The sequence below is a fragment of the Pteropus alecto genome, unplaced genomic scaffold (genome assembly GCF_000325575.1).
Source record: "Pteropus alecto unplaced genomic scaffold, ASM32557v1 scaffold98, whole genome shotgun sequence".
Classification (NCBI taxonomy): domain Eukaryota; kingdom Metazoa; phylum Chordata; class Mammalia; order Chiroptera; family Pteropodidae; genus Pteropus; species Pteropus alecto.
In genome coordinates, this window is record NW_006443570.1 from 5,642,071 (window position 1) to 5,655,049 (window position 12,979).

At 49.2% G+C, this 12,979-nt stretch overlaps 1 protein-coding gene across 1 annotated transcript in view; it reads left to right on the forward strand.

Annotated features, from left to right (window-relative positions):
- Nucleotides 1-12,979, forward strand: part of MYCBPAP (MYCBP associated protein) — a 17,695-nt gene that overhangs the window by 1,620 nt on the left and 3,096 nt on the right. Inside the window, exons 3-16 of the mRNA XM_015599114.2 lie at nt 3,934-4,061; nt 4,932-5,091; nt 5,234-5,337; nt 6,216-6,399; nt 6,651-6,766; nt 7,318-7,468; nt 7,742-7,857; nt 7,943-8,058; nt 8,552-8,663; nt 9,209-9,398; nt 9,875-10,062; nt 11,222-11,368; nt 11,859-12,269; nt 12,649-12,770. Coding sequence (XP_015454600.2) covers nt 3,934-4,061; nt 4,932-5,091; nt 5,234-5,337; nt 6,216-6,399; nt 6,651-6,766; nt 7,318-7,468; nt 7,742-7,857; nt 7,943-8,058; nt 8,552-8,663; nt 9,209-9,398; nt 9,875-10,062; nt 11,222-11,368; nt 11,859-12,269; nt 12,649-12,770 — 2,245 coding nt within the window. The remainder of the gene's footprint in view (nt 1-3,933; nt 4,062-4,931; nt 5,092-5,233; nt 5,338-6,215; nt 6,400-6,650; nt 6,767-7,317; nt 7,469-7,741; nt 7,858-7,942; nt 8,059-8,551; nt 8,664-9,208; nt 9,399-9,874; nt 10,063-11,221; nt 11,369-11,858; nt 12,270-12,648; nt 12,771-12,979) is intronic.

Below are 12,979 nucleotides of genomic sequence, written 5' to 3' on the forward strand. Positions count from 1 at the left end.
AAAGCACAGTGTAAGCAGAGGGGCAGGCCTGGAGTCAAACTAACCGGAGCTTAGCTACTTTTCAGCATGGCTTTCTTTAATGCTTCTTTATAGTATGAAAGTCCGATTTAGACTGCACCGCCGAGATGCTGTTTCATGATATACTTTTTAACAGTTAAGAAAGGGAGAAGATAGCTGGTCTCCTTTTCCAAGGGTAGTCAAGGGCTTTCCTAGCCATCTCTCACCTAGCTTCTGGAGATCTTAATCAGACTTAAGCAAATCAAGGAAAGATTTTTCACTGCATATTTATTTTTAGTAAGGGGAAATTGGGTTTATTAAATAGCCCTTGAGTTAAGAACGTGCGCCAGGGTGAGGAGTTAAAAAAAATCAGTGTTTAATTTAGTTCTGCATGCGGGATACCTTTCTCCCCCTAAATATCTCAGGGGAAGCCTCTAATGTTGTAGGGCACTACTTCCCCCCTCCCCACTATAATACAGCTAATCAACAAATATAATCTTTTAATCTTGTGCTGTGTTTCTCCAAGGTCTCTGAATTATAAGCAAAAAGGCAAGCAAATATTGTGACCGTAAACCTATTTAGAGATCCCAACCCTTTTGAGTCCCAGGTCTTATTGCTAAGAAATGTGGGAGACTCCCTCCCAGCAGTACCAGATCCCCCTCCTGCATCAAGTAAAATAGCCCTGGTAGGAACAGCCCATCCCTGCATTCCCCCAACGCAACCCTGAGGTCAGAATTTCCTGAAGACTTTAATCAACACAAAAAAGAATAACATTTAAATAAAACGAGGAGCAGAACAAGAGAGTCCAGGTTTCTTGTCCCTCTATAGCTGTCTTCTCTCCCCAACCCCTTCCCCACCCTACCCCACCTGAATACCTTGCTTCTAGTTGCCTGACTTAATTCCAGCAGAGGTGTCACCTGACTGCCCCATACAAGAGGGCTGGTCTCTGACCACCTTGCAGCTGTCAAGATTAGGGGAGAAATGCCGGCCGTGTGCTCACCAGGAGCCCCACGCAGCTTGGGTTTTCAGACCAAAGAACAGGAAATAGCTGGGCCTCTGCAGGCTCAGTAGTGAGATACACTTTGACCCTGTAGAGTCTTCATGAAGGTCCTGAAGTGACCCTCGTGGGATTATCCTTCCTCCCCGGTCTCCCCAACTTGCCTCTGCCCCTCCAGTCCACCTGGCTTACCCTGACTGGATGAATCACTCTGAAATGCTTTCATTTCACTCTCCTGGACCAAACCTCCTTCCTGCCGACAGAGGAAGATCAGATGCTTCAGCTTTACTTTACAAAGCCCTGGTTTTCCTCTTATCCCCAATATCGCCCCCACCTCCCCAACAAGCCTTCTGTGACACCATGCCTCACATATGTCATGCTCAGCCCTGCTTCCACCTTTGCTCCAGCGGTGACCCCACCTGGAACACCTCTGTCTGCTGCTCCGTCTGTGCAAAGTCTTCCTGTCCTTCAAGGCCTAATGGCCTGTGAAGCTGCCTCTGACCCCTGCAACTGCTCTTCTGAACCTTTGGTTAGAGCCCTAAACTGTATAATCCACATCCATCTGCTCCTGCTTTGATGTGTAACCAAACCCATTGCCTATGCCACTAATTTTAGGCTCTTATGTTATAATTGGTGTATGTTAATGTCTGCTGCATTTTTCAATTCCTCAGGAGAAAGAGCCATATCTTAACCTTTTATACCATTTTCTCTGTAGTTTATAGCACATAGAAGATGCTTGGTAAATTTAGGTAAATTCAAATCATCTAGGGTGATTCGAAGTTTAAAATGTACATATCATTTTTGTGAATATTTTATTAACTCTGGAACACACCATTCCCTGACTGTATATTAAGATGACCTTCTCAAAAAAACCTCAGACCAGAGTTTCAGTATTTCAGAAATCTTCAGCAATGTTGAAAGTTTATAAATTCACCATGGTAATTATACACCCATAAGTAAAAAGCTCAGACCTGGAGATGTTTAATCCCTTGAGAAGATGTAGAAGCAGCCAAGGCGATGGGCAGAGGGAGAAGATATCCTAGAAAATAGAAATAATACAAAAATGTTTATAAAGGCAGACTTTCAACTGATACCAATTGTCTCTTGGGCTGCCACCAGTTTTAGTGACTGTAGAAATCAAAACCTAAGGCTGCATGTCCATGCGTGGCAATGGATGGGACCAGAGCCATGCGGTTAAGTTGATGATGCTCCTGAGTTTCCACTGACCCCATCGCTGAGGAGATGGACTCTGGCCCATAGGCGGGATTTAGAGTTATGTTTGGAATGATTCTGGCTTAGGCTTGTTTGTTTTATTTTATTTTGTTTTGTTTTGCCACCAATTATGTGGGTATTTCCTAAAAAAAAAAAAAAAAAGAGTTTGATTTGGGTAACCAAAACACTTGCTTTGATGTTCTGGTGATACTGCTTCTGCAAAATTAGAGTACTGTGAGACGCAGTGGACAAAACCAAGTTCTGTTTTAAAGTTCCTGAAATCAGGACTCAAAGTTTTCTTTTGATTATTTTCTGTAGGGCCTTACATCAAACCATTCTAAACCAGAGGGCAGCAGACAGGAGTCTACTAGCCAGAGAAATGAGATGAATTTGAAACTGTTAACCCACCTCTGGAAGGAAGGCAGAGAGTGTTTCCTCATTGGAGAATGACTCGCTTCTGCACAACGAGTTCTCAGTGCCATGCTCTGGCATGGCGCATGAGAGAAATAGGCTCAGATCTCTCCACTTCTCTCAAGTCCCATAAGCCATTGTCGTCAACCAGTGTTATTACTGTAGTAGACTCCTCAGTGATCGCGCCCCCTAATCCATTCCTTGCCATGAGATGGCCCATGGTGTGAAGATTGAAGTCCTTTACATGGCTCACTAAGCTCTTTGTGATATGGCTCCAACTTCTTTTTCCAGGCACTGCTTTCTACCTCACACCTCACTACACTCCAGCTATTTTAAAAACTCATACATACTTTGAGTTCTAGGAGTGTGCACCTTCCTCTTTTGCCTCTAGGCCTCTTCACGCTACTCCTGTTCCCCAAGCCCTTTCCCTTGTCTATGTTCTCTCCATTCTTCAGCTCTCAGTTTAAACATCATGTCCTTAGAGAGCTTTCCCTGACTACCCCACACACTGGGCTAGGCCCCCCAGCCGGGCTGCTCCCATAGTAATCCTAGTTCAGCCTGACAGCCTTGTCACCCATGGGTGTGTGCTCTTTGAAGCCTGAATCTCTTGCTTTATGTCCCCAGAGCCTAGCACAGTGCCTGGCACATAGAAGATACTTAAATAGTATTTATTTAATGAAAGAACATGAAATAAATGGTCAGCTGTGAATGTTCTGCTTCCCTCCAGAGCATCTGTATTTTAAGCAGTGTCTTAAAAAACCTGATGCCTTCACCCAGAAGAATGGATGAGTGCCAGCAATGGAGAAAGCTGAGGAAGCATCTAGTCCAGGCGTCCCAACCTATTGACATTAGAAACACCTAGGAAGTTTAAAAAATATGATTCCCCAGGCCCTGACTCCACGCAGGAGCCAGAAAGCTATAATTGTAAAACTCCCCAGAGCACTCTGAGGCAGACATTTGAATACTATTTGAGAACCACTGATTTAGTCCAGCTTCCTCTTTTTACAGAAGGGAAGACTAAGGCCGAGAGGTTAAGTGATATATCCAAGGTCGTTCAGCTTATAAGTAGCACAGCCTGGAATGGAATATCTTCTGATCTCAATTCTGGCTACCTTCAGTTGCTGTGGTGGGCTAAGGGCAACGGGTAGGGGGAACTTTGAAGAGAGAACTCCTGTCACCCCAATCAAGTACTGCCCAGGCCACCTTGGCAGCCTCTACTGACCATCCAGTTGGCCAGCTCTTCCCCTGCCCGCCCCTGACCATGGAGTCAAATAAATACATACATATAGCACTTGTAATCTTCTGCTTCTCTTTAGAAAAGAAGCGGGCAAAGGTATCTGAACAGCCCACACCCCCCATTCAGGAAGAAACTGAGCCTGTTAGCAATGTCCTACAAGGAGACGACATTCTTGCCTTAGCCATTAAGAAGGAAGACTTGAAGAAGGTAAGGATGAAGTCCAGGAATCCCTTCCCGCAGGAGTTTTTCTCTCCCAGCCTGTGTGGTCTCGAACATCAACCATGTCCACCATCTCTACTCATAGGGAGTGTCTAATTCCATAGAAATTCCTAACTTCAGCTGAAGCTGAAGTTAGGAAGACACTATAAGGATACAAAGGTGCCTCGAGGAATCCAAAGGCAAGAAAGTGTCTGGCCAGAGAACCCAAAACACGGTTCTTTTCACTTTTACATCTAAAGGAATTTATGGTTTGTTTTAACATTCCTGAGATTTAGAACCACAGAGGAGTGAGATGATGGGGCATCTTGCTTCCCATGGAGGCAAGAGCCATCATCCCTATCAGCTATAAGGATACAAAGGTGCCTCGAGGAATCCAAAGGCAAGAAAGTGTCTGGCCAGAGAACCCAAAACACGGTTCTTTTCACTTTTACATCTAAAGGAATTTATGGTTTGTTTTAACATTCCTGAGATTTAGAACCACAGAGGAGTGAGATGATGGGGCATCTTGCTTCCCATGGAGGCAAGAGCCATCATCCCTATTTCACAGAAGGGAAAATAAGTTTAAGAAGCAAAGTTACAGATGTGGATAAAGCTGATAAACCCTAACCCCATGCCTTACCTGGAAGAGTTAGCCACTTCTCACCTGAACTGTCTGGAGGTATGTTATTTTTTTTCCTTCCAGGACGTTATTACGTCTCATGTCTCTCGCATGGGCATTTCCTCATCAGAACATATGGACAGAGCTGGAAAAACAAATTTGTCAGCCTTCAGGAATTCCACGAAGAATTAGGACAGAGGAGATGGGTGGTATTTTTCCTCCTCCTGATCTCTGGAATTCTCTCTTTTGTTTCTTTTTAGCAACACATTCCTCGCTTTACTGAAACAGAAGATAAACCTGTCATTACCCAGAAATTTATCATCCGTAAACCCAAACCCAAGGATCCTAGGAGAAAGGTCTGCCACTTAGTAGCACATCCTGCTACTCCAGATGCAACCACAAAGCCCCTGGACTACTCTGGTATGCCCAGCTTTGGCCCGGGTCTCTGAATTCATGGATCGGCCTTGAAAGAAAGCGGGGTCTCCATCAGAAAGTAGCCCCTTTGAATTGTTTACATCGGCTAGCTACAGCTTGTTTTTCTCACTCCTCTTTTGCCCACCAGGTCCAGGTGACTATTTCCATGGCAGCGACCAGATCCTGTCCCACCACATCTTGGGGAGTCTCCAGGACTTTAAGAGAATTGCAGTTGCTCGAGGGAACACCCAGGTTTGTTTGCACGGAGCTGCCGGGACAAGAGAGGTCACTGGTCATTTCATTCTCACACTCGGCAGAGTCAAGCAGGCCCCGGGTTAAAAAGACAGTCCAGTCTCTGGGCCCCAGAGACTGAAGTGATAAGTGACCTTCCCCCTGAAATAGTGAAGCCAACTTAAGTTAGCTTCAGCTGAAGTTAGGAAGTCACTATAAGGATACAAAGGTGCCTCGAGGAATCCAAAGGCAAGAATGTGTCTGGCCAGAGAACCCAAAAAGGCATCGGGGATCCGGGCCCACGCTCCCTTGCTGCCTTCTGCTCCTCTGTGCACCGGCCGCATTTTCCCTTCTCCAAAGATTGGCCTTTTCTCCTCCTATGTCCACATGCTGGAGCCCAGCTCCTGGGGCCACATGAATAGTCGGCCTGTCTTACTGTCTTTCCCATCCTGCAATGCTGCTCGCTCGCTCGCTCGCTCTCTCTCTCTCTCTCTCTCTCTCTCTCTCTCTCTCTCTCTCTCTGTTTCTTTGCTTCTCTGTTCCAGGCAAAGACTCCCTGATTGGTCAGGTGCTAAGAGGCCTGGAGTCATATAAAAATGTCTCCATCATCCTGCCAGTGAAGGTGTCAATTAACAACAGTCGTAAGGAGAACAGACTCATGGAAAGATTTTGACCACAATCTTAGAACAGAGGTCCCCATTCTGGGGGAGAGGGGTCTGATTAGTTTCCCAGGCAGCCTGGTTCTGTGATTTTTCCGCCGCTCACTACCTTTGGGTCCTGAAGAGGAAGGATCTTCAACAGAGTAGGAGGACATCAGGGATTTAGGCCCGAAGAAATCTCTGCTCTGCCCGTTTAGTGCCTTCTTGCCACCCTCCACACACATATGCTGTACTTTTCAGTTAGCCGAGCTGATACACACCCCGCCCTGTCTGATGAACTTCATCTCAGCTACAGAAGAGCAGAAGCAGAAATCCCCAGAAGAAGAGAAGGCACAGCCCTGGTCCCCACCTTCTCAGCACAACTTTCTGAAAAACTGGCAGCGCAACCTAACCCTGCGGAAGAGACAGCAGGAAGCTCTCAGTGGTGAGCAGGTGTATGGGACTCCCACCGTACCTCATCCGACATCCAGGCTCTGCTGCTGTTTGTTTTCTCTCCCTCCACCTGTCCAGAGCCTGGATTTAGGCTGAACATATCTGTGCCATTCACTACCAGTGCTTCTTGCTCTTAGTGGGTTCTGAAATTAGCCCAGGGATGAGGCTGACCAGTGCCTAGTGCTGAGTTTGTTTGTTCTGATTTGGTAGAGGGGCTGCATTCTTGGCTCTCTCTTTCTCTAGAACGCCTGAAGAAGCCTGTCAGCCAGCTGCTGATGCACATCGGGGAGACCTACAGACAGATCCAGGAGGAACGGGAGCTCATTGACCGAACACTTCCAACACAGCATGATGGGAAGGTGAGGACAGCATTCCCAGGTGCCCTATGAGGAGGGGGTCTGGACACAGGGATGTCTGCCTCAGTTTGCACAGTTGGGGACAAGACAAATCTATCCATCGCAAAGCATTGTTAAGCCCTCAAGCCCTTTACTAAATTATATTATTGGTCCTATTATTGGTCCTATTAACAGAGACTGGTCAGTTAAGTAATTTAGCCTATGGTGGTCACTGGTAGTTAATCTGAGGAGAAAGATAGCACAGGCACTGTGTTATTAGAATAGCCTTAGTGTTCTCTCCTAAAAGCTAAGCTCATGCTTTTGGATGACCCAGGGCACCGTGTTGTATCTGGTATGTTAGCACAGCACCTCTATCACCCACACTGTCTGTCTGAGACCGGGTAAAGGCTACAACAGGGCATCCTGAAAACAAGAAAGTGGGTGCTTCGTCCTTGGCAGCAACGAATCCCCCAGAGCAAGCATCTGTAGCCTGCGGTGCTCTTGTCTCCCGGGCCCCCTGTCAGCCTCTCTCCAAGGTGTCCAGGTGATCTGACTCATCTGCCCTTCCTTGCCAGTGCTGTGAGGAGACCAGAGGGTTCTGGAGTCGGCTGGAATACTTGGGAGATGAAATGACGGGTCTGGTAATGACGAAGACGAAAACTCAGCGTGGCCTTCTGGAACCAATCACTCATGTCAGGAAGCCGCACTCTATCCAGGCAGAGATGGGTGAGGAGCGGGGCAGCTTGTAACTGATGTGGATGTGGGACAGCACGGCCCTGGTGGGAGACTGACCTGGGATCAGGTCCCATAGCCCTGTGGAGGTCCGGTTTCCTCTTCAGTGAGACAGTTATAGAAGAGGTGCAGCCCAGCTGCACAGGGCAGCTGTATTTTCCCCTTTCCCAGAAATGGTGCTGAGATGAGTATATTCAGAGCCATTTAGGTTGAGTGGGGAAGGGGCATGGCAGCAGCCTGTGCTGAGGGTCCTCGACCCTGCTCTAGGATTGTTGGACCAGAAGGACGCTTGGTACCGCTACACCTGGGATCGGAGTCTGTTTCTGATCTACCGACGCAAGGAGCTGCAGAGCATCATGGCAGAGCTGGATTTTAGCCAGCAGGTTGGTAATGCCTCCGTGCCCAATCTGAAGCCCCTTAGGGTGGCGCTCATCTTCAGCTAATCTTTCCTTTCTTGGTTTCTGTAAGGATATTGATGGCCTGGAGGTGGTGGGCAGAGGGCAACCTTTATCAGCTGTTACAGTGGAAGACTTTCCAGGGTTTGAAAGGAGCCAGAAAAGTTCTTCTGGAGACACGATAAGCTTGTGAGTTGGACCTGGACCCTCGGGAGAAAGATTGGAAGGTGGGGCTCCCCCCAGCGCCCACAGTATTAAAGGCAGGCATCCTTCCCTGAAATCAGGATGCCTCCATCACAACCTCTCGCTAGTGGCTGCCACCCCCTTTTCTAGCCCATTCCAACACATGTGCCAGCTTCTCTCTGGACATCTGTTCCCTCCCAGCAACCAACTCCTAATGGGGGTCTCCCAGACAGTCCTTCGCTGGGTAAGTGGGGCCTCTCCAGACTTTCCCAGGGCTGCGTACACTGAGTGGCTCTGCAAGAAGAGTCTGTGTATGTCCAAGACTCTTCCACCTACAGGAATAGAGCAGGACGAAGCTGAGCTCAAGTGGAGCTGATGATATTCCATTGGGGGGCAGAGCCAGGCACCTCTCCAGACTTGCTGACAACCATTTCTGTGGCTCCATGTGGCGAGACTGTGGCAGCCTCAGAAAAAAATATGTCATTGATTTTTATTACAGAGACTTATTGACCGATTACCCTGATACGGCCCCCATGCCTATTCTTGGCCCTTCTTTGCTATTCTGTGGGAAGCCAGCTTGCTGGATCAGAAGCAGTAACCCACAGGACAAGGTAAGCCTGCCTTCACCCTCACCCACCTGCTGGATGGGTGTCCCTCGGGTGCAGTCCCAAGGTGACTGTGGCAGTCACAAGGAGCTTGCAGTCTCCTACCTGCATTTTTTTTTATCTGGTCATGCATTCAGCATGTCTGAAAATGGTAACAGCAATGCTAACTTGAGCCAGAATAAAATCACAAGGCTGAAAAGAGAGTGTCACAAGCCACTCAGTTTGTACCTAGCCCCAATCATGTAAAAAGCAAATCTTCTCAAACAGGTGTGGCTTTAAGAAGGCTCTAAAATATTCTTCAGGTGCTAAGGAGCAGAAATGGTCATCAGATATAAAATCTGCTTTATCTCTTATTACGGTTGATGGCACCTCAGAGATAGCCACTATCGGGGTGTGACACCAATCTGTCTGAGAGCAGCCAGGCCCTGGAGGCCTGGGACATGAGACTTTCAGTGCCAAACCTGGAAAAGTCCTGGGCACACCAGGATGAGTTGGTCGCCCTAGGCCAGGGCCTCCCCCAAGGACGTTTCTCATACTTCCTCCTTCCTCAGAAGCACATTGGAATTGCTGTCCGCTTGACCTTCGAAACTCTAGAAGGGCAGAAAACATCTTCAGAACTGACTGTGGTCAATAATGGCACAGTGGCCATTTTGTATGACTGGCGGCGGCGGTCCCAGCTGGACTCTTTCCAGGAGCTGAAGAGAAACAGGATGGAGCGGTTCTACTTTAACAATCGGGAAGGTACCTGGCAGAAGTGGCATTGCTCACAGCTCTCGTCCTTGATGTCTGAGAAGCCATGTCTAGCTAATGGCCAGCTCCACTTCCCTGCCTCGTTCCCCATCCACAGTTTCTTCTGTGGCACGTGTCATCTCCCAACTATTCATGTCTGTTGGGGGAAGGGTGGAACTCTTTAGAATACAGATAGGTGAGCTACCAGGGAGCAGAGGCATTCTAGGGGTTCAGTTACCTATAGGCACAGGCCTGAGGCTAAGACAACCAACTGTCCCTGTTTGCCTGGGACTTTCCTAGTTTTAGCACTATAAGTCTCACATCCTAAAAACACCTTAGTCCTGGACGAACCAGAGCAATTGGTTACCTTACCTGGGGCTCGGTTAAATGTATCTGCATGGGCTTAGGGCTCAGTTAACTTTAGACATGCAGGTTTGGGGCTCGGCCAGCTTCTCTTTATTGAAAACCTCCATCTCTATCCCTCTCAGGTGTGATTCTGCCTGGAGAAACTAAAACCTTTACCTTCTTCTTCAAATCTTTGAATGCTGGGATCTTCAGGGAATGTTGGGAGTTTGGAACCCACCCCACCCTGTTGGGAGGTGCTGTCCTGCAGGTCAATCTCTACGCAGTCTCCCTGGCCCAGGATATTTTTAGGAGTGAGAGGAAATTACTGGAGGTAAGGAACTCAGGATCTTGGCCCCTGTGGATACCAGATAGGTTACCCTGGTGAGCTTCCTGGCACTGCCTATAGAGATCGTGTTTCTGCCAGATACTCTTGCTCAACAGACACTTTTCAGAGCTTTGTGTTGGAAAAGATGGGTGGGCAGATGAGAGGAGGGGCAGCTTTGAGCTCTGCCATGCATGGCTCCCACCGCCAGAAAGAGATGAGACTAGGCCTTAAGATGCAGCCTGTGGGGAAGTATGTATTTGAGTACATATAACGAATGATGTCGTGTCCTGGTGCTGTATTTGTTCACTGCTGTCTGGTACCAGCCAGTGGAGTTGCATTTAACTGGCAAAACTTCAAAACCAGGCAAAACTAGAGAGAACAATTTAACCAATAGAGTGGCACCCAGGAGTGAGTATGAGGTGGGAATTGGGGCTCTGCCCCTCGAGTCAGATCCAGACCCTGGCTACCTGGTGCTGTGCTCTGTGTGACTCTGTGGAAAGCCATGCTTTTTTATTTACTAGCCAGAGCTACTTCAGCTGGAGTTCAACCTGTGCTAATCAGAGGTAGTTTGGACAAATGCCATATCTGCTTTACTTGTGACCATAGGCCTGACCTCTCTGTGGAGATGCTGTTCCCCTGTTTCTGTGATACTGACTGTATGGCTAAGTCACATTCTCAGGCCCAAACCGTGCGGCCCCTGGCCCTTTTCCCTTCTTCCTAGTCTGTGGGAAATGCTGACTATGTGACCTCTTGGCCCTATGAAGGAGCAACTTTTCTAGAACTGGCCCTTCCTTGGGGTCCTTACAGCCTCTTTTAGGGAACAAAGATGTTTGGGGCAGACCCAGGGGGTTTTGAGTCTAGGAATAGGGGTGTGTGTGTGTGTGTGTGAGAGAGAGAGAGAGACAGAGACAGAGACAGAGACAGAGACAGAGACAGAGACAGAGACAATGGCAGGAACTCCACCCCTAGGAAGGCACAAAGTCCCCAGGGATCTGGCTCCCCTCCATGATGCAGACAGAGACAGAGACAGAGACAGAGACAGAGACAATGGCAGGAACTCCACCCCTAGGAAGGCACAAAGTCCCCAGGGATCTGGCTCCCCTCCATGATGCAAATGAGTTTCGGAAGCCTGAGCTGCTGTCTGGTGCCAACTTTTCTTCCCCAGAAAAATCTGGCTTCCAAGGAAGCAGTCAGCATCGTGCAGAGCATGCTGCAGGAGGTGCTGAGGGGGATCCTGACCCCGGAACGTGCGCAGTCACCTGTGGATGCCTACCTCACGGAGGAGGACTTGTTCCACCACAGGAATCCTCGGGTACAGGCCCAGCACCGGCCCCTGTCCCTCTGGCTTGCCCTGGGTAAAAGGAATAGCAAAAACTTCCAATGTGCCAGAAGCTGTTCTGAGTGTCTTCCATGAGTAACTCATTTTCTCCTCACGGCAGCTCTGTGAGATGGGCACTATTTATATCCTCACTTTACATGGAGGAAACTGAGGCCCAGGGAGGTTAAGTAATTTGCCTAAGATAAGTAGATGCTTGGCGAGAACGGAGCTTCAGGAACTCCTTCATTCAAACCCAATCTTACTTTGGAAGCCTACAGGCAAAAAATGCTTTAAGTTGGAGATGCTCAGGTTGAAGGGGAAGTGGGGATTCCCGCTGGTCACAGCCTCTCCTGCTGGCTTCCTCCCTGCCTCCTCCATCAGTGCCCTCAAGGGAACAAACAGAGAAACCAGAGTAGGCTCACAGGCTCTGGGTGCCCCGTGCCTGGCCTCCCCATCACGTGTCTTCCCTTGCACCTGCTAACAGCTGCATTACCAGCACCAAGTGGTACAAAACCTGCACAGACTGTGGCACCAGTACATGATCCTGCCCTCCAAGGCCGAGGAGGCCGGGCCAGGCGAGGAGGAGCACCTCAGCCCCAGGGCCCAGGCGGTCTATTTGGACAAGACAACGGTGAACGTTGAGTCTTCGGCGTACTTTAAGAACCCAGTCCTAGAATCCCAACTGCCTCGGCAGGAGCATATGGCCCTCGGGGACTCCCAAGATTCTTTCAGGTTCCAGAAGACTGGAGTGAGGGTCAGGAGTCCTCAGGGGAAGAGCATCATGGAGGAGATCCTGGTGGAGGGGAGCCCGGACCGGGAGAGCGCCAAGAGCCCCTGGGAGCTGGAGAGCCTTTCCCCTCTTGAGTGGAACCTCTGCATGGAGGACTTCAGAAAGGTGCTTGCCTGCCCCTGAAGGGATGGGGGAGAGTGGCCCTGGCCCAGCCTGGTGAGGGAGGGCCCCAGCAGTGCATCTTTTCCTCACGGGTGAAGAAATGAGGGCCCAGGGAAAGCAATTTCTTGGGTCATCTCTTTTTGTCTCAGGTGCGTAGGCCACTATGGTACAGGAGGGGCTTCCTCTCTGACCCTGGCAAACCCTGGAAAAGGGGCTCATGGGTACAGATTTCTGAGGGAGGTCCCAGGCTCCCACAGAAGGCACACCAGATAGATGCTCCATGGCCATATCCCCTCACCACACCACACACATCACTAGAGGACACAGGGACCTTTGGTGTCCTGGGCAGAACGGTTACTCATGGTACCTGTGACCCTGCCAGGCAGTGATGACACTCCCTGAGGAGAACCAGAGAGAAGATGCCCTCATCAGGCTCAATAAAGCAGCCCTGGAGCTCTGCCAGGAGCAGAGGCCATTGCAGTCCGACTTCCTGTACCAGATGTGGTAGGTGGCCCAGCAGGAGAGCCAGCCCCATCTCTTCTTGGTGGCTTCTGGCCAGGGGTTCTGAGCAGACAGTCCTAGGACTCAAGGGGGCTAAGCTTCGCTTGAGCTCAGGTTGCTAAAAGATGCTGCAAACATTCCATGCTTGGCACCTGCTGCAATGGCCCCTGAGCAGCGGTCACAGCAGAGTAAGCACCTATCCCTTTTTTCCT